The sequence below is a fragment of the Sprattus sprattus genome (genome assembly GCF_963457725.1).
Source record: "Sprattus sprattus genome assembly, chromosome: 9".
NCBI lineage: Eukaryota > Metazoa > Chordata > Actinopteri > Clupeiformes > Clupeidae > Sprattus > Sprattus sprattus.
In genome coordinates, this window is record NC_137928.1 from 13,531,501 (window position 1) to 13,553,579 (window position 22,079).

Below are 22,079 nucleotides of genomic sequence, written 5' to 3' on the forward strand. Positions count from 1 at the left end.
TTTCTTCCGAACGACGGTCGAACGACGCCCCTGGTGGATTACATCGCTAAGTGTGAAGTTACTACTGGTCCTGACCACACGTAGAATTCCTCTCAATGAAAGATACACTTAAGCTAAGTGTGGCGTTGGGAAACCCGTCTGCAACGTAGGAATCCTCTTACGAGCGATTTCAAGTGCTTTTTAGGCTAAGTGCGCGTTCGGGAAACGAGGCCCAGTTTGATATCACCCAATACAGACCATTCTTCAAAACAACTGTCAATCAAAAACTGGCTGCACTCTTGACAGACAAGTACGACACTCAAAGATGTCGAGCTCCTTTAAAGTGGCGTTCCCTATGGTACAAGAGAGTCTCAGCCTCGGAGTGCAGCTCAGGGCAATGGTGCTGGTCAGGTTCCACAGGAGGCTTGTCGGATCCTGCAGTGCAGTCTGGTTTACCTCCTGCCAGCCAGTGGAGCTGTTCTCACAAAGCACGAGCCACTGAACGCCACGTCGAAGAAACCCTCCCCATGATGAGCAAGTCACCTCGAGGAGGCCATCATCATGGGAGTATGACGTCAAGGCTGGCTGGCTGTAGGCGGCTGTGGTAGAGAGAGAGGAGGGGGGGGGCAGAGAGAGAGAGAGGGACAGAGAGAGAGAGAGAGAGAGGCAGAAAGAGAGATAGAGAGAGAGAGGCAGAGAGAGAGAGAGAGGAAGAGAGAGAGGAAGAGAGCAGTTGATGATGATGTAGCTGTAGTAAGTTTTTGGTACTGGCTCAGTTATTTTCTCTTCGGCTCCCCTTCTCTATGCTTAACAAAAATGTAAATAGCATTGTGTTCATGCTAATCAAGCTCCTTTCAGATCGAAATATGAGACAATGAGAGATAGAGGAAGGGGGAATGAGTGGATGTGTGGGTGTGGGGTCATTGGAGGGCAGGTTTGACGGGTGTCCCTGTTGCTTTGACATCCGCTTCCCTCAAAAGGTGTGTGTGATGAGCAGGTTTAATTTCCCCTTTTTATACAGGTTGAGAACGGATATCTGAACGAAATCTAGCCTTATAAATGTACACATGTTCACGCAATCATCAATACACACACAAACACACACACACAGTAGATAACAACACAGCTATATACCAAGTTAGACACACACACATACTGTCACTAAAGACACACATACACACACACAAACACACACATAAACAAAAGCTAGACACACAGGTCTACAGAAGAGACAAATATGCTCTTAGATGAGTTCCTTATGCACACTTCCCTCTTCAGATACTGACCAAATATCACTGAACACTATTTAAAATGTGTCTGAGGTAGGGAGAAAGACTGCCCTAGGTAAGAATTTGCCTCCCCATGTTTAGTGAGTTATAAAAGTTTTATTACAAATGGTAAAGTCTGATTAAGTTCAAATTTCATTTAAAAACACAATGCCTCACCTGTCACGATTAAGTGGTACAACTATAGCTTGCGGATATTTTAATCCTCTGTGACCTGATAGCACATGTAACACATAGTGTATGACGGCTTCAGATTCCATAGTTCCAGGGTTCCATTGGTTTCATATACCTTGGAGCGGTTCTTGAACTCTGTCCAAAGTTTCTTGGGTCTTTCCCCCCTGCCAGCACAGGAGCGTAAACGAACCCTGGAGGTCACAGTCCAGCCACACTGTGTTCTGGGAGGGAAACTGGATCAAAACATCATAATGTCACAAAAGTCATGCATAACACTGAGAGATTAAGTGTGTTTTTGGCTTTGTGTGTGTGTTTGTGTGTGTGTGCATGTTGTCAGCCAAGGAATAACTCTCCGAAATAATCTCCTCTACTAAATTTGATTGGCCGTTCTGATCAACACTGGTACTGCCGGGTCATCTGCCCGACAACACCAGTGCAACAGTAGTACTGAGACACCTGCCGGGCACAACATCACTAGGCATCTCCACCACCCCAGCAGCAGCTCCTGAGGCTTAACCCCACAGCGTGCAGGCAACCCACAGAGTAAATGACGGCCTCCTCTGCACTGTTTTTGGGAGGGTAAACCTGTGCTTTCTGTTGGTTGTTAGTCAAGCGCTATCCTGCCTGATGTAATGGGAATCTGGCCAATTATATTTGCTGATTTAACAGGCTAGTCCAGATCACGCTCTCAGGGGAAGACCCATGTATGACTCATACTCAATGTTATCTTTGGAGATAAGAACAGTGAGAGTAGGGCAGTGTGTGTGTGTGTGTGTGTGTGTGTGTGTGTGTGTGTGTGTGTGTGTGTGTGTGTGTGTGTGTGTGTGTGCGCGCATTTGTAAGAGTTTGTTTATTACTGTTATTCACTGTGTGTTTGTTACTGTCTAACAAACACCCACACACACACAGCATGCAGAACTGATTTAAGGAGCGCTGTTGCAGTATGCTGGTACCTTCACATCCAAAAGGCCTCAATCAGCAGTGATAGTATGGCTGCAGACCTGTAGAATATGAGCTCACTTTAAAAACACGTTGTACATTCTACATTCCTCTGCGTCACCATTCACTGTTTGCGTAATATTGCATGGCTTCTGAGTGGTCTGACCGGTGATACTAGTACAAATTTGGAGCTTGCCAAGAACTCTCGGGTAAGCAGTGAGCAGGGAAAGGATAGTGTCTACATTAACATAAGCAATACTTACAGGACAAGCAGCTGCGCATATATCTGTAAAAGACAATATGAGATGAAGATGTAAAGACAATATTCCTCACAGCAATAGAAAAAAGTCACGCCGCACGTAGATAAAGTTGTCTTCGCTTGACTCACGCGAGAAGCAAGAAAAATCCCATAGTCGGGTCCAATGCTACTGAATTTCCTTTTTTTTACGTTTCTATGGGTTCGGTCTACAGGCCTGTATTTGCCTCATGTTTATCTTACGTTGCAATAATTTCTCACATAAAAACAACGGTTGTAAAAAAGCGATTGTAAACCAGAAGGCTACAGTGCATTAGATTGGCCTTGTGGGTTTCGACGTGTGAATGACGTGGTGAAATAAAAAGTAAAGCTTTTCATCCTTAATTGCCCTATAATGTTTATTCCGGTTGCTATAGACTATTAGCCTGGATACCAGCCCAAACCCCGCCCACAAATTTTTTGGTCAGGGAGATTTGGTCTGGCTTTGAGCTGGTTGGGAGAGAGTTTCATCGGTCGGATAAAGCCGTACCAATCAAATTGTCAGGGCGGGCTTTATACGATGATGGACAGATGGTCAAGCGTTAGATTCGAAATCCTCCCAAGATGGCGGCGTATCGAGAGCTTGTAAGTGGGACATATTTTATGTAAATTATGCTATCTACATGACTTTTTTTATGTCTACATTGACTCGGTTAGTTGTATATGTGCAACACGAATGTTGCCAAGGATTGTATGTCTTAACTGAAGCGCTCTAGACCATTATTGTTAGGTCATTGCTAACGCTTACACCAAAAATCCATTGAAACACATAGTAGCTAGCTAGCCTTGCTGCTAATTAGTAACGTGAGCAGGCATATCTCAACAGATATTGACAGCGCATTCATTTTGAAAGAGGAATAGAGAAACGTGATCAAGGCATTTGCCGATTGAAAAGATGTTTTTGCCGTCCATCCTACGGGATCAGGTTAAAGTTTGAATGTATCAGATGGTCATACTACGTTGCTCTGATTGGTTCTAGGTATCCAATTGAGCGAAGAGGCATTTTTTCCCCCTGGTTCGTTGAAACACGCCCCATAATCACAGCACAATGGTTCAGTATCAGACTCATATTCTGACTAGAATTATGAGTATGACATCGTCAGGCTAATAGACATAGGTGTTTTATTGCTTTTTCATCGTGAGTATTCATCCTTTTATTTTACTTTCTGTACGGTATATTTAACTTCCAGAGAATAAAACAGAAACTCTTCCCGGGGTTATTGCCATGTCTGCTGTCATCCTGATCCTGACGCCTGAAGTCATATTTTGGACGGGTTTTAGGGAGGGATGTGAGAGAGGTGGATTTTTTTTGGGGGGGGGGGGGGGGGGGGGGGGGAGGATCCGTTTGATATTTCCTAATGAAGAATATCGTTTTTAAGTCATGCCTCATGCCTACCTACACTGGCTACAGCATGTAGTTAATCATTCAATTTCCATAACACCTAAAAGGTTATTAGTTATTGTTTCACCCCGTCCTAAAATATGATTCTAATAACATTAGATAATTGAACCACATAGTAAGCAATTAAATACATTTAAGTAGCTTTCATCCTTTGCAACAAGAAACACTTCCTGTCGCGGTGGAGAAAGTGATATTTGTTAACTGCTGGTTTTGGAGTAGCCTTCAAGAGAAGCAGGTGGTATAAATCACTGTTGCCAGAGGGAGGGAGAGAGAGAGAGAGAGAGAGAGAGAGAGAGAGACCATTTGATTCTCACAAGACACCAGACTGCCTTGCCACCACAGTGAAACACACCTCCCTCACCCTATCAGTCATCAGCCTCTCCTCCCCAGCAAGTCACAGTGCAGTGCACATGTAATTTACCACACATGGTTCCGGGTGTGGTCAGCACATGGCCAAGGCTGAGGTTGAGCAATAGGTTGATACAGGTGTCAAGAGGAGTACACCATACGACCCAAACATGACCTATGTTTGTCAGTGTTTGTCAGTTGTGTGTTTGGCCGGGGACAGGCTCTTATGGCTTTTCGGCCGGCCATTTTAAAGAGGATGCGGAGGACCATCCTCACCCGACACACAAACACATACCAATACAGGAGACACACACACACACATACACAACAGGAGACAGACAGAGAGAGAGAGAGAGAGAGAGAGAGAGAGAGAGAGAGGGAGAGAGAGAGAGAGAGAGAGAGAGAAGAGAGACACACAAATACACTCACAGGGGACAGACACACAAACACATATACACAAACAGGAGACAGACAAACAAACACATATAGGCTACACACACAGGATACAGACAGAGTAAGAGAGAGGGAGAGACACACACAAATACATATATTCAAAAAGACAAACACTCTCAGTACTCTTGCCTGCACTGTGACTTTTGGTCACCCTGCTGGACATTCTGTGTGTTGCCCTGCCAGGGCATTATTCGTGTGTCATATTGCCTCACCTGATCACAAGGATTATTATTATTATTATTATTGTCACCTCCTGCTCCCTGTTGATTTCAATCCATCGTCTGTCCTCTCTGTTAATTGGTTTGTGTACCTGTTCTCTGGCAGATTTTCTTTTCCACTCTGCTTATCAGCCCCTTCAGTATATACTCCCACTCCTAACCTGTTTGCACTCTGCCCCTCTGCCTCTGGGAGTTTATATACTCCCAGCCCCCCACTCCTTAGTATATACTCACAGCTCCCAACTACTCAGTATAAACTCCCAGCCCTCTCAGTATATACTCCCATCCCCCTACTACTCAGTATAAACTCCCAGCCCCCTACTACTCAGTATATACTCCCAGTCCCCTACTACTCAGTATATACTCCCAGTCCCCTACTACTCAGTATATACTCCCAGTCCCCTACTACTCAGTATATACTCCCATCCCCTACTACTCAGTATAAACTCCCAGCCCTCTCAGTATATACTCCCATCCCCCTACTACTCAGTATATACTCCCATCCCCCTACTACTCAGTATATACTCCCAGTCCCCTACTACTCAGTTGCCAGATTGTCTCTGGCTTTCCAGAGCTCTGTTCTTTGCCTGGTCGTTTTGATCCTGGCCGTGTTTTTTAACCCTGCATGTACTTTTGACCCTGTCTCAACCTGCTCCCTGTGCTTTGTTTACCCGCCTGGTTTTGTTGCCTTGAACCTGTTAAAAGTTAAGTTAAAAGCATTTTTGGTTGGCTAACCTGAACGGTGACAAACATATAAACACACACACACACACACACTGATTCTTAACCTGACAAGTACATAATACTCACTCACTGATCATTTCTTAGGATAAAAAGGCATGACATGGACCTCAGATTGTGATGTGGGAAAGAACCAGCACACCAAGACATAACAGTAGTAGGCAACCCTCTTTGCTTTGGTTATACTATCACCCAGACAATACTGTAGGCTGTCTACATTAACTATCAATGTACTTTGAAAACATGTTGCTTGGCATAATGACAAACTAGACTAAGCAGAAAAAAATGGGAACAGACTCCTCAGAAACACACACTATTTGCTATATTTCATTATATATATTTAATTCTTCCCACAGGGAGTGCTTGTGGGAGATATTTGGCTATTTTCCTTTTCCTGTTAATGGTCACTGTCCACATAATTCTAGTTTAACCTTCAGTGTAGTTTTTATGGCCTTCAGAAACACATTATCTAAATAAGTACCACAGGCAGTCAGCTTTTCTGATCACTTCTGTTAACAGCACCACCAATGTACCAAAAGGTGGGATGCAAAGGTATCAGGCAGATATGTTTTTCTTCAGATATCTTTTTTGTCTAACAGTGACATCTAGTGAGCATTATCTGTCAAGTATAGTATGTCCTTCAAATGGGGAGAGGAGCAATGACAAAATATTTAATAATTTTAAAGTAATGGTATATTGAAAATGTGTCATTGCAAAGAACAACAGTTTGCACCACCGAATATGAATTATCAAATTAATTAATTTAAAGTACAGGAAATAGTTAGCAGGCATGTCAAATGTCAGTAATCTATTGAAGATTTGTTGAAGTGTGTAAGTGTGTGCATGGCTTGTTTGTTTGTCGTTCAAAGTCACTTCCCAGACGTCAGCTAAAGCTTTCAGTGGATCTGGTCCTGAAGGAGTGTGCTCCCAGGCCCAGTCTGGGCCACATCTGTTCTCGAATGTTCTCTGGGCTTAAGTTAGCAGGTACCGCTTTGCAGTTCACAGATCTGGCTGTTATTGATGTTGTTGTTGTCCTGGTCACCGTTGCTAGGCTGAGGTGACAGCTCTTGGCTGCTGGAGTCAACTATTGTTAGAGGACAGCTGACTGCAGGCAGTGCAGGCATCCCATTGGCTACGGGTTGATGGAGGTGTGTCTTCCACGTGGGCTCTACAACACCACATAATGCTGCTTGAGTTTCCCTGAAGCTCACACACACCGTGCAGCTCTCACTGGCTCCCAGCTGCCTCTGTCTCCACCTGCTCTCAGACCGCAGCTGACTTTTTCTCCTCACACCCCTACTTTTGCCTGCTCTACGTTGTCGTCTGTTGTTGCTCCGGCTTGGTGAATTTGGCGCCACCTGCTGTCCAAGCCTTGCCAGCACCGCCAGGTCGGAGTGAGTGGACGAGCTGTCTATCAGTCTCTTCCCCAGCGCTAGCGGCCGCACCGGCAGTACCAGCCGCAGAAGCTTCCAGAAGCGTGAACTTGGCGGAACAGACCGCTCGCCCCTCCACGGGACGGTGCTGCTGGAGAAGCGGCGCAGCTGCGTGGCCTCGCCACAGGGGGCGCCAAGCGAGCGGAGGGAGCGGTAGCGTATGGTGACCAGCTGGGCCTGGCGGGTCTGGTGCAGGTACAGGCCCAGGTGGCACTCCAGCAGGCTGTGGCTCTGGGGCTGCAAGTAGGCCGGGCTCAGCACCACCAGCAGCCTGCGACTGCGCTGCATACAGTGGACTATGGCCTCCGCCGAATCTGGCGTGTCTGGTGCGCAAAGAGAAAATGGAAGAGAGAGGACATGATAGAGAGAGGGAGAGATGGAAGTGAGGGAGAGAGAGAGATTAAGAAAGACTGAGATTTAGGGACATACACACACTGGAGCAAATGCTTTACTTCATCTGCAAGGAGAAGAGAAAAGAAGCTTCTTCAGGACCTTAAACACCCCCACACACCTGAATACAGTCTGTCTCAAAGTAGTAGGAGCTAGAAAGGACTTGGCATGCAGTGATTCTCAAACCAGCTCTTAAAACTGATCCGCTCGCTCATCGTGGCCTGGAACACAGAGAGCCACAGACAACAGCTTATCACACTATCCGCCAGGGCAACAGAGATGTTCTTGGCTCCTCAGGTCACAAAGCATGTCTCGAGGGCAACCACAGGTCACAAAGCATGTCTCGAGGGCAACCACTGGTCACAAAGTATGTCTTTGAGACCACAGTCTCAGGTGGAGTAACCAACCTTATTCACCCCTTCTCAAAGATACCTTCTCCTGCAATATTATACCTCGCCCCTATGTTGGATATGAGCTCACAACCATCCGCCATATTTAAGTCCTAGCATAACAGCACCTGGAGTGACTCAACACAGTTCAACCATTTGAATCTTAAGGAAGGAAATATATGCATTAATATAATTAGCCAAAATGATTATAAACACAAATTATTACCTTACCTTTTATTGCTTTACTAACTCTCTTTTAAGGCTGATCTGAATCTTTTTGACAATTACAATAATTACTCAGGGGCTTTTTATGAGGTTAAAGTCTAATTCATCGTCATGTTGAATAAAAAGAAAATACATAAAATACATTTAAAAAGAGACAAGTCATTTAGGTGAAATGTCTAGAGAAATGTTACTGCAGCTTTTGTTCAATGAAATTCTGCATCTTTTTTAGCCGCCATAACCAGGGAAGGCTTAGAACTTAAAATGCCTCAGATGACCCCCAAGGCTCCCTTTCTAAATTTGCACATATGTATCTTTATCTGTGCTGGCAGACGGGGGAGGATCGTGGCCGCCAGGTGAAATTTTCAAAAGGAGCTAAATTTTAATTACCATCTGTCGCCTCCGCTTTCAGAGACAGGCGGAAATATCCGTGCGTCAACAATATCTGCTTCAGCACACAAAGCTCGCCGACGTGAGTGGTGAGTGTGTCCGGAAGGGAAGCTATTACTGAATGAGACATATCATAAATTCATCTCGGGAATGTAGTGCTGGTGCCAACGTGGCAGAAATAAGGTTCTGTGCTCATAAACCAAAGCATTGTTGGTCCTACCAGTGGAATGCGACATGGCCAGGCACAAACCATGCATTACAAGGAGCATCGTGGATTTGCGATATTTGGCCCCAAGAGGTCAAAACTAACAGGAAGTACAAACTTAGCAGGAAAGGTAATACTGGATATGCAGTGGTCCTAAGTCACCCTTCGCTCTGTACAGTATACGAGCTCTCACAAGTCTCTACCATTAGACAACAGCCCACTTGTATCAATATCCACTGGTATGTGAAGACATTTGCAGCAGGACACATTCATGATAATGGAAATGATCCAAAACAAACTTGAGGAACTTGTGTGGATGAAAAATGGATGATATTTATTTAAAAAGCAATATAAATATATAAATACTGAAATATATACAAATATGACACTTGTGAACATACGTACATGATACAATGAGTTAGAAATGGTAAATAATTCAATAAAATACTGAAAGTGTGAGAAAATACTGGCATTATGAAATGGATGCCTTGCAAGCGTTTCAATAACTGTACTGCTTTTCAAAAAATCCAACATATGTTGCGTCTGCAATGTAGCTTTTGCTGCAAATAGTCACGTCATTAGAGCACTATGTGAGTGATCCCCTATACAACAGTCACAACCGTATGACCGTATACAGCTCAGGGCTCCTATGCGTTTCACTGTGTCTATACTCCTCATGTGCACAGTGTCCTCCTCGGTTGTCACTGTCTCCAACGGCAACGACCCTATGACCCTCCTGACAGGCAGCTCCACCTGGAGCCTTTTCCAGAAGCGCGAGGAGATGTCCTGGGAGCGCTTTCCCTCCCAGCGGACCAGTGCCAGGACGCCGCGGGCCAGCCGCAGCTCCCGCACCCATTTGTCGCGGCGAATGGGCTTGTACTGGACCAGGATGACCCGCAGGCCCCCGTCCCACACCATGCTGTCCAGGCCGGCCCGCAGCTCTAGCATGGCCTGCGTGCCCTGGACCTCCCGCTCGGGGCTCACCACCACTATCTGCCGCCGGCAGCGCTTCACAAACGTCAGCGTGTCATCTGTTATGGCTGGGGGGGACGGGGTGGGGGGACGGGGTGGGGGGAGGGGACCTGGGTTACTCACGTGAGAACACACTTTGTCACACAAGTCTATCTCTCTCTCGCACACACACACACACACACACACACACACACACACACACACACAACCTAATTGACAAGATGTCTGACATCCATAAATTGTATAATAAAATAGGATTTGGTACGAAATAATATATAAATGTAAATAATAATAATAATATTGTAATAATAATATAAAATAAAATCATGTGAAAATAAATGTCACAGAATGGTGAGAGACGCAGTATGAATACGGCCCCAGTCTGACACTCACTGCCTCCAGGTAGGCTGTCTCTGTCGAAGATGCACACAGTGTAGCCCAGCTCATTCTCCAGCACCCTGCGCAGTGTCTTATCCACGAACTCCTCCTCTTCACTGTTACGCGCGTAGGAGATGTACACGTCATACTCCTTATCATCTGCAGGGAGGTGACAGGGGGAGCAAAGTGATAAGTGACAGATGGATCAACACCTCAGCATCATAACTCTATCTCTCTCTATCCCACTTCATTTCAAGCAATAGTGAGTTTCAGGGCGGATTGCCACTGCACTCTTCATTCTGAACTCTGTGTAGGGATTAAACAGAGATCCAGTTTGTCCCGTGGACACCTGGCCCTGACCTTCAGACATGTTCTCCCTATGTGTATGTGATTTATGTATGTATGTCTGTGAGTTGCACAAGTGCATAAGTATAAGCTACTGGATGACCTGCATTTCCCTCGTGATTAATAAAGTATCCATCTCTCTATCTATCTATGTAAACCCTCTTACCTGTGAACCTCTCATCAGAGCCAAAGTGGCCGCGGTAGAAGAGCAGCAGCTCGAGCCAGAAGACATGGTACACCACGAACATGGACACCATGATGAGCATTATGGCACCAAGCCCACAGCCCAACTCCAAATAAGGCTTGACCACTGCAGAGAGAAAAAAGAAAAGAGAAAAATAGAGATTGAAAGAGTGAAAGGGAAAGGGAAGAGGGATACCATGAGAGATACAGACAAGTGAGATAAGTGCGGTGGTGCCAATTAAAGCTAACTCCCTCTATCTCGCTTACTTCCATTGGAGTCCCGCACTTAAACTGATGAGAGACAAGCAGAGGAATGACTACAAAGGTCAAGGACGGGAAAAAAAACATTGCTGGATAGAAGAGAAATATAATCAGCAGCAGTAACACAAACATAGACTACAATAGTCCACTTCAATGCACTGCTGGACGTGAGGAAAAAATTATGAAATAATAATGATAATAACCGTCACTTAGATCGTACACCTTCATTACAAGGTCTTTAATTTAAGGAAACCAAAAGATAAACAAGCAATTGGAGTTAACACGGTAGGGAAATCAAATATAATTTAAAGAGATTAAATCATGACAAACAAATGAAGCCAATGGGAGTGGAACTAATAGGACTTGATTCAGTAAGATAGAGCAGACTTGAAAAATAATGTTTACGGTATTTATTTGGGCTAAAAACCCTGACCAAGACGAGAGCGAGCCAGCAGTGAGAAAGACGACGATGATAAACAGATCATGCAAACTACCCCTACATTTGCAAATCAATCCACTTTATCTGTCACCGCCAGCAGTGACGGAGGACATCTCCATAAAATCCATCATGTGAGGACTCTGCCTCCACATTCATCTCCATCTTCACCTCCGTCCAAATGGATTTCACAGCCAGCCAAATGTGTGGGCGGAGAGGCTGAAGAGGCCTCTGGAGCCACAAATGGATTTATTGAGAGAAAGACGATGATAAGGGAGAGGGGGGGCTAGGGAGGGCTAGACGCAGGTGGCCACTGTCCATTGCTGCCTGTCAAAGGACAGTTTCCCAGAATGGGCAGAAGTGTGGTAAGTCTGCAAGCCACCTTATAAGAAAAAAAGTGAAATGCTGACTAGAGATGCATTTGCACAAGAAAATGTAAGTGTCACTGAGGCGCTACAGCAGCTGGTCGTTGCACACAGTGACCTATGCAATTATGTGGATGCTAACACTGTGGTCTACGAAAGAAAGGTTTAACTCTCCAGTCACCTGGTGCAGGTCAGTCATTCTGGCATAGGCAGACAACACACATAACAATACCAGTACACCATATTATGTTTGGTAAAATTGCCAGCAGTTGCATGCTTGTTACAGGAGTCACGGTGAACATCTTCACATATCCCTCATTCATAACAAACCACATATGGACTACCCCTTTACCAGTGGCTGTTGATGTGTAGTCAAACGCCATTTAAAAAAAAAAATCTTGCACTGTTGCCACTGAACAATTGACAATATTTGGAATTTGTTTCCCAGTACTATCAGGCTAAATTAGGATGACCAGATTTGAGTTTGTGAAAACACTTCAGCGGCGACGGCTAGGGGTGGATGGGTAGTGTATAGCACAGTGGCGTAATTATGACGCGCCCCAGTGCATGCTATTATGACGGGCCCTAGTGCACGCTAGTTACTATTTACACACACACCATTAGGCATACAGTATATGTCTATATTACCAACAATGTGTTGGATTTTACAGCACATATTTTATCAGTTTTTTTTAAATGCTGACGGGTCGCAGCACTCATGAATAGTTTTTCTGCTTCATCGTTTCGGAAATGTCTCTACACTTGTCGTCCACACTTCCACCACACCTCCAAGTGACCGTGGAGTTTTCAGAATAAACCGGGGCTGGCACCGTTTGCAGAAGTCTCTGTTTTAGGCTCTGGAGTAGTATAGATGCCAGGCCTATGCGTAGCAAAAGTATTAGTGTGGATTTAGCCTATGACTAGGTTTAGCTTGAGAAGTACGTGCTCACCCTCCTCCTTGAGTTCTGCTCGGCTTGTGGCCATGCCTCGGCTGTTGCGAGCAGTGCAGTTGTAATTTTTGTGCAGATCCTCCCGCTTGAAGTCCCGAATGCGCAGCACGGTCTCTCTGGTCTCATCCCCATACTCATACTGTAGCATCCTGCAACGTGGGGAAGAGGTTAAGTCATGCAGGAGTGATTAGGGAATGGATAAAACACACGTCAGAAAAAGACAACAGGACAGTATGGAAGGGCAAAATAGCTAGAGGACAAACAAGATATCAGGAAAAAAATGGAGAAAGAGAAATAAAGACAGGAGAAAGGAAAAGGAGTGACAAAGGAGGAGAGATAGATAGAAGATAGAAGGAGGAAAGAGGACACAAAATAAACAGAATGCTTGTGAGGACGAGGAGAGAACAGACACACCTGGAGGTGACATTGTAGCGTTGGTCACCCATCTGCTCCGCCGCCTTGCCGTCCACCGTCCACCAGAGCTCCTGTGTTTCTCTTTCCTGTGTTTCTGTTTCCAGGTAGGGCAGTTGTGCCTTACAGGTCAGTACTGCTGTCTCACCTAAGGGGGGAGCCATAGAGACATGTATAGGTTTCATCAACCCCAGGCCGTCCCTGGAGTAGCCTGGCCCTTTTCTACCATGACTTCACTATCCAAACAAAGTCCTTCTCTTAGCCAGGAAATCTCTACACTAGGGAACTAAAGCGAAATTTATGCTACTCCGATTTCACGTAGTCAGACACAGGGAACGCCTCTCCGAGCACCAAGGAGTGGCTGTCGTGCGCCTCTTAATTTTTCTAACTATCCCGTACGAGAGCCTCTCCGAGGTTTGCTCGGAGAGGGCTCGGAGTAGCATAAATTAAGCTTAAGCATGGACCACGGTGACATTAAGGTGTTTGCTTCAGCCAGTTAGCATTTGCTATTCTGGTACCAGGACGTTTGTTTCCCACAGGCTTGTATCAATCATGCAGGAATGTGGCCAGTCAGCATAGGGATTCTGGTTACTGCGGTCATAAGTCATGTGACATTTGCAGCTGAGGTGATTCTCTTCATATTTTGGCGCCGAAACTAAGCACCATGAAAAAAAGATGTCAGTGCTAATTGTCACACTGCCTGGGCTGAAGTTGTTAACACTGAAATGAAGGGGAAGTGCAAATCTGTCGCTCTCTCCAGGTCTACAAAATCCCTCCACAGCACAGTCAGACAGTCACACATGGAGTCACACAGCTCAGAGCTCAGTGATATGTAACTGTTATCTCACCTAGTTTCACTGGGTAGACTTGGGCCTTGTCAGGATTGTGTATCGTGGGCTCTTTACGGACCTTGTCATTGGCTATGGTGAAGGACAAAAGAAAGACAAAGATCAGAGAAACAAATGACAACAAGAGATGACATGTTAAGCAATTAAGGTGCGCCAGAGTGAAGAGGAGATCGACACTCTGTCCTAGATGGGATATATTAGTGTCACTCACACACAGGGACAACCTGGACCACTCTGGTGAAGTTGACATGCCGACCAGCCTTGCTGTAGGAGACCACGCATGTGTAGTTGCCCCCATGAAACACACGCATTTGAAACACAGTGACAATGTCACCCTTAAATTCCCTTTGGGTCCCACTAAGAGCATCCAAAGTGTTGCAGTTCTGTAAGCAGAAGAATAAAATCATCAGACAGAAAGAAAAAGTTTGAAAGAAATAGAGGAGATAGAGAAAGGGAACAACAGGGGAGGCGGTCAAAACAGACTGAAGGAGCTCTTCAACTCTTTTAAAACACTTATAAAGAGCGCTTCTTAAAATCTAGTAATGTACTACTAAAATACTGAAATGTAGTATCAAATACAACTACAGCAAATTATGACACAACAGCTGACAGTTTTGGTTTTAGATATACTATAAGACGAAATATATACTATAGAGCAGTGGTTCTCAACCGGGGGTACGCGTACCCCTGGGGGTACGTGAAGGTAGTCCAGGGGGTACGTGAGATTTTTAAAAGATATTTTCCAAATTAGCCTCCATTCAAAAATCCTTTAAAAATAGTTATTATACGGCTATTCAGAATGTTCAGTTGATTTGTATGGGCCAAAGCTAGCCTATGTGGGTTAAATGTCTGCGTTCGCAGGTTTGTAGTTCCTTGATTTTCACTGCTGCGAAAAGTTTATATCCGCTGTCATTGGCAACGGCTTTTGTGCTTCTAATTCACATCTTTCATATCAGTCCGCAAGTATTCCGGTAATTGAACGTAACGGAAAGTCATTGCAACTTGAAGTCAGAATGCGGGTTGCTATTGCATTTGCGTGAAGAACTATTTTTTTCTTAGGGAAATCACGGAGGAATGTCTTCTATCGTTTTGGCAAGTAACTGTAGCCTATAATAAGCGCGATTTGTTCGCGAAAACATGGAAGCTGAACACACACAACTGCTGCTGCACTCAGATATGCGATGGCTCTCTCGAGGGAGAATACTTAACCGGCTGTTGGAATTACGATCTGAGTACACACCTTGATTGAGCACAGATCTCCCCATGCATGCCGCACAGACTGGCTTGCAAATATGTGCTATCTGGCAGATATATTTAGCAAATTGAACGAACTGAATACGTCTGCAGGGAAAGGACACCAGCATTTTAAACATGTATGACAAGGTGGGAGGTTTCCTGAAGAAAGCAGAGCTGTGGAGAAGAGCCAGGGGGATTTAACAGGGGAATTTCAACTGCTTTCCTCAGGTGGATGATTTTCTCTCTAGTGAGGATGTGGACAGAGCTCCGGTCAAGTTGGTCATCGTGGGACATTTGACCAATTTGAGATTGTAATCTGACTGGCCTCCAGATGAAGTTTGCCAAATCAACACTTACACAGTTTTGGATGTGTGAGAAGCAGGAGCACCCTGACCTGGGAGAGAAAGCTTTGGAGCAGCTACTACCCTTTTACTCCTTATATTTATGTGAGGCCTCCTTCTCTGCAATGACTGTGATCACAACAAAGCAGAGAAACAGACTGTGTCTGGAGAAGAGCTTGATTCCAGCAGTTGCCTTCCTGCCACCAAGACTGACAAAGATTTTCAGTGAAGCACAAGCACAAGGTTCTTACTAAAATGTAATTGCAAACGCACTCAGTTCAATGCAACAATGTTCCATGTTCAATATTCAGTGTTGACAGTTTAATAAGCACTGTGAATTACATATTCTTTTCAATCAAAAATGCTTTGCGCTGGTTAGGGGGTACTTGGCTGAAAAAATATTTCACAGGGGGTACATCACTGAAAAAAGGTTGAGAACCACTGCTATAGAGATATACTATAAGACGAAACACACTTCCTCCTTTTTTATATTCTTTCTCACACACTCACTCTCAGACACACACATACAGTACATACTCTCACTCTCAGACACACATACAAACACACACACAACCGACATGAGACTTTGAACTCACATGGTACCAAGTGGTGGTATAGTTGAGGTTGCGGTGCTGTACCATGCTGACGTCAGGACAAGTGAACGTCCTCATGCTCTGGAGGGGGATGTTCACCTTTTTGAGGAGTACGGCGGCCTGCCCCACACACTTGCTGTCTTCGTGCGGCTTCACCTCCAGTCTCCTGGCGATCCTTATGCAGAACGTCTTGTTGCTGCAAGATCAGAGACCATTCTGTGATATTTTTCTGCATCGAGTTTTTTGGTCTATCACTAGCGAACTTACTAGCTTTCCACCAACACACCTGCATTGATGACCAGATAGCATGAAAATGAATTGCGGGATAATAAAAAACAAGCTTCCTACAATATCAGTATGCTTTAAAAAATAGTCATCTTCATAATATTGCGCACATGTATTGCTAGCATCTGGAGTAAAAGGTGTGTCAGAACGTCTCTTAAGAGCCAATGCTAGCCTATTCCCTCCTCTTTCCCACACTAATCTTTATCGACTTTTTTCTACCAATCTCTTCCTCTCCTTTGCCTTTTACCCTCTCTTTCTCACATACTCATTCTTCCTCTCTCTCTCTCATTCTCACACACACACATACACACACACACACACACACACACACACACACACACACACACACACACACACACACACACACACACGCACACACAGACAGTCCATTCTGTACCTCAACATGCAGATGTATTTGCCAGAGTCTTGCTGGGTAGCTGGCTCCAGCCACAGCCACTCCCTGTCCTTGGAGTACTGCTTGAGTTTAATGGGCTCTTCCAGCAGCTGGTCGGCCGTCTCGCGGAACCAGAGGAGGTTCAGGCCGCTGGCCTGCGTGGAGCTGTAGTTGTAGACGGAGTGGTGGAGCTCGCAGCGCAGCCACCCTACCTCCCCCTCCTGCACGACCACAGGCGGCTCCAACTCGCCCCAGTCAAGACACTGAGATGCTGGGAGAAAATCAAATCAAATCAAACTTTATTTGTACAGCGCATTTCATACACAAAGGTAACACAATGCGCCTCACAGGGGGGGGGGGGGGGGGGGGGGCTTTACAAATACATGTAAAGAGACACAGATAGATAAATAAGTAAACGTTACATAAATGTTAAATAGATACATTTTACATGATAAAGAAAAGAAACACACAGGAAGTCACTAGGGTAAAGATCACACAGCAACGTGGACACATGTATAAGTACATCTGGGTAAACACACATATGAACTCACACATGTGCACACACACACGTGCACAGACAGCTGGAACGATGCCAGGGGATGTCCCATGAGAGCCATGAGCACTTAGTGAAGATTACCAAGAGCAAAGGGCAAACGCTTGATCAATAACTAATTTTAATCAATTTTAGCTTCCTGTCTCCTTTCCACTGACTGAGTGCATTTATCTTACACTCAAACACAGCTTAGCACACTTGGGCTTCCTGTAGCTATAAATGCCCAGTAATTGGGTCATCAAATTTATGACATAAATGCCTTGTAAAAGTTTATATAGAGTCAATCAATTACAGTTTAAAATGGTGACATCAGCAACTACAGGGCCTCAATGAAATGGGTGAGCATTAAAGATCGCACATTTGCAAATTCTCACAATTTTACTCTCTCTCTCACACACACAACTTAATAAAGTAACAAACTCATGCAGGGAAATGACTATTTTTGCCAGTGAGCAGCTGTGGGCTGTTTGCGCTGGCTTTCGGCATTAAAATGAGTTATGACACTGCATCAAGGCTGTCACATATTTAACTGCATCCTTCATCACAGGCACAGCTAAATCAACATACACGTGCTGGGATACTGAACGCACTGAACATTCACCACAAACACACACAACAAGGCCTGTCCTCTGCACACACACACACATTCACACACACACTCAGACAAACTTTCTGACAGACTTCCACTGATGTGCATCTCCAAAAATCCCCAGCACCTGCAAACATACTATGCTTTGAGTAAAAATGTTTTTTCCCTTACAGGTTCCTAGAACATGAGCTATATATAAAGGTAACACATCACTTCCTGAGGTACTTGGTAAAGTAAAGTAGGGCAGAGCCATTGGTCTAACCATGGTCCCGCAACCCCCTCCCCTCGCCCTCAGTGTCGGTGGTGGGGCAGTGTTTGGGGGAGGGGCGATCTATGCTACACTGGTCGGCAGTTTGCTGGTAATTGCCCTGTCACTTTCTCCACAGGCGGGGATTAGTCTTCCTATTAAAATCGTCTACATACCAGCGCATGGCGCAGAACGTTACAAATGAAGCGCTTCTGGAACAATCCATTTCCTGGCGAGCCTGGGGAGGGCAGGTGGGGTGTGGGGGTTAATTCATCCCACCTCCATCTTATGTTTCCCCTCAGGATCCGAATGAGAAAACCCTCAAACAGTGCTCTCCTCCCAGGGGGGGTGAATCCGACCGGAGGTGATGCACTGCGTGATACACAACAGGAAAAGTCACAGCCAAGCACAAGCCAACACAAGCAGCGCGCTCTGCAGATCCTACTCCCCAGTCTGCTCCACCTGGGCTCACTGGCTAAGGACCTCTGCGCTGCCTGTGGTCCCTCAGCTGGGATAGAGGGGGTCTGACGATGCCAAGGTCATAGGGATGAGCTCACTCCCTGTGTTCACTTCAGTGTAGGTGAACACAGTAACCCGTAGGAAAAAGGCTGATTCAACTGAACCGTACCAGAGTTTACAATTCTGGTTCCATGCACTGGCATGAGTGCATGTGTAGTTCTTTGAACTAGTGATTCTCACCGGCCAATAATGAACGGAATGAATCAGACACAAAATGCGTGATCTCCAAATAAGATCCTCACATCTTATAGGGACACCAGAAGACCAGTGCAATACTTGCGGTGCGTCGGTTAGCAAAGTGATGGCCAGGCAACCAATCGAATCTCATCCGACCCTTGCCTACCCCTCACCTGAATGGTTGTTGACTGGATTGGCTGCGTCAGTGGACTCCCCCTCAATCAACGCTGCAAAAGAGAGAAGGGAGATAACGAGGGCAACCCTGTGAGGAGGGAGAGAGAGAGAGAGAATAAGTGAGAGAGGCGACAGATTGATAGTATATTTATTCATCCACTCCTCTATTGATCGCACACTCAAACATATTTCACTTGAGGTAGAGGTAGAGACTCACATTTATTTTTTATTACAGCACACAGATGCTCAAAATGGAGATGAGAGTCAATGTGTGTGTGTGTGTGTGTGTGTGTGTGTGTGTGTGTGTGTGTGTGTGTGTGTGTGTGCAAGAGTCTATCAGCAAGAGAAAGTATGTGTGTACGTGTGGGTGTGTGTGTGTGTTTGAGAGGATGCAGTGAATGAACGCTGGAATGAGACAAGTCGAATGCACACACATGAGAGTTAGAGTGCACAGATGGTTACTCGCCAGGGGAGAGATATGGCTGGAGCCTAACAGCAAATCTTCAGAGAGTCTTAAGAGTGATGGCTCTCTCACTTATTAACAGCCCTATACATCACCACCTTTTACTGCTGGGGCAATGAGAAACTACAGGTACTCCAAACGGCATCTCTCCCACACATACCACAAACATGCACAAACAAACAAATAGCTGCAAGAGCATGTATGCTTTATATTCATTTGAAATCACGTTTACACAGTATCATAAATGGGATGTTTTTTCAACTAAATAAGTTGGGAAAACATTGGCATACTGGTAAACTATAGCCTACACTGACAAGATGTAGGCATATAGCCGAACGACGGTAGACCCCTCTGAAAAGCATTTAAACGCCCGATTAAGATGATTAAATGCCACTATCATCTGAGTTTCCTTCCAATTCTGTTGAAAACCCAACTTTGATTACCGTCACAAAGGTGGTGCTTTAATTTTCCTGAGATGCATTAGTGCTGAATTAGAGTCTCATGTATTATAAAAAAACAGCGTAAGATCGATCGATTTGAAGTTTTAAATGAGTCAATTGAATTACTTAAAAGGCAAGACTTGCTCCTGTGGTGTACTAAAATGCTGCCGCGGCCGGACATCTCATTATTCCTTTAACGGAAAATCAAATTATACTTGGTAATCGATGGTTGAGTCTTACAGTATCCTCGGCCAAACAGGGACAACAGCAAGTCATGGAACGATTCAGTCCGTCAGTCAACAAATCGATCATTGTCAACTGGAGACTGGACATTCCCTACAGTACACCAAACCACGGACGTGCATAAGAGCGTAACTACTAACACGTTATAAAGTGAAAATAGCCTACAGATACTCAGGAATAAAGTGTTCTAAACTTGCACGTCAATCTTAGCGATGTCGCGCTGCGATCATTCAAAATTACACAGTCCAAGATCGGAGGTGATCGTACTAGTCATTTGGTATGGTGCGGTGTTTAAGACTGCAGGCTGTTTGTGTGAAATCTGTGAATGAAGTGGCTGTTGTGTTGTCCGATACGCTACTCACATGGCTGCTGTTCGCCTCGCCACTGTTCGCCTCTGGCTAGGGTACTCCTCCGGCGATCTGACACGCAGGGCAGGGCAGGGCATAGTGGCGCAGCGAGGTGACAATGTGCAGCTGAGTCAGGCAAAGTTCCGGTCAGGATGCTAGAAGAAACAGGACAAGGCACTTTGAATGTGTACCAGCAAGGACCCAGCGATGATTTAACGGTCCTTACCGCTCGCACCGTAAATCGTTAAGGCAAAAGGCAGGCGTGGAACGGGCTGCTCCCAGGAACTCATCCAATCAAAGCGACACAGTTGAGCACCCACGAGATGGGCTTGCACCGCCAATGAGGGGATATTTTACAAGGAAACCCACCTGTCCGACTCATGAGTTAGGGTCGTCCAGCTGGATGTAAACTAGGCTACTTCAGGAAACTCACTATGCATATTTGGGTTCCACTGACAAGGGCTAAGTTTCCGCTAGTTAGGCAATGCTATTTCATAACCTCACTATTGCACATGAGCAGAACTACATCACATCTAGCCAAAGCATTATCTAAGTATACAATGGAAATAAATCCGACAGTGTGTTATATTCTACCACTATTATAGGATAACGAATAGGTTTCTCCGGATATGTTGTAACGTCGCAAAGTTAAGTTTACTTTTATCTTAGTTTATTATGTCTTTTACAGACAACCTCTACTGTTTTACCATAGCCTATGTTAAGACTTCGTGTTAAGATACAGGCCTACGAAGTAAAACGAATTACAAATTCAAGTTCAAATTTAGGAAAAGCACTTTAGAGAGTCAGTACGTTAAACGTAGGCTAGGTTACTTACAAGTCAATGTCTTCCAAGGAAATCTTAGAGTTGTAGGTAAACGATAGTTTGTCATTGTTTATGCCTCTGTCCACTCTTTATTCTACGACGTGTTGTGTGTGGCGCCTACCTCACTGTATATACTTTAAGCCCCTCCTCTTCCCTCGGAAAGCCCTCGGTTACACAACTTCCCAGAAGGGTATACGCCAGTGAGTCTTTTCTTCTGTAGGCTGTTAAGCATTATTATGCATTTTTTTTAAATGCACTTTTTATTTACACGTTATGGCTGCCATTTTATACTTTATTGTTGTTATTCATTTTAACTAAACTATTAAGTCTATTTTAACTGTTTTGTTTAAAGCATGTGGTTACAACAGACTTGTTACGCAGATCTTGCAGGCAGTGTTCCCTACACATGTATAAACATGTCTATGCATGTCTATGTTCCTTACTATCTAGCTTCCCTTCCCTACCATCTAGCCCTGATCTGAGGCAGATTCACCAGATATGCAACAGTTAAGGGTCAAAATGGGCCCAAAGGTTCACTGCTATTTGGACAGGTGCAGATGAGTGTCTCAAGTGCGCGTCTCTGGGGGGGCAAGGGCATAGACATGTATACATGTCTATGGGCAAGGGCAGTTAGGGTTTGCG

The 22,079-nt window shown here is 45.0% G+C and overlaps 1 protein-coding gene across 1 annotated transcript; it reads right to left on the reverse strand.

Moving 5' to 3' along the window:
- Window positions 1-9,172: 9,172 nt before the first annotated feature.
- On the reverse strand, window positions 9,173-21,546 carry il1rap (interleukin 1 receptor accessory protein). The gene is made up of 12 exons (XM_080844859.1): window positions 21,450-21,546; window positions 20,630-20,769; window positions 19,121-19,209; window positions 16,866-17,133; window positions 16,187-16,379; window positions 14,225-14,396; window positions 14,014-14,085; window positions 13,169-13,313; window positions 12,755-12,903; window positions 10,726-10,869; window positions 10,230-10,373; window positions 9,173-9,904 (listed from the first exon to the last, which is right to left on the reverse strand). Exons 2-12 carry the CDS (start codon window positions 20,710-20,712, stop codon window positions 9,435-9,437), a joined length of 1,929 nt encoding a protein of 642 aa, XP_080700985.1. The 5' UTR covers window positions 20,713-20,769; window positions 21,450-21,546; the 3' UTR covers window positions 9,173-9,434.
- Window positions 21,547-22,079: the final 533 nt, after the last annotated feature.

Coding starts and splice junctions, on each gene's coding strand:
- il1rap (XM_080844859.1), bottom strand. CDS start 20,712: ATGCCCTGCCCTGCCCTGCGTGTCAGATCGCCGGAGGAGTACCCTAGC. Junction 17,134..19,120: donor TCCAGTCAACAACCATTCAG/GTGAGGGGTAGG, acceptor ATTTTCTCCCAG/CATCTCAGTGTCTTGACTGG. Junction 10,870..12,754: donor AGCAGAACTCAAGGAGGAGG/GTGAGCACGTAC, acceptor TTCTCTCTGCAG/TGGTCAAGCCTTATTTGGAG.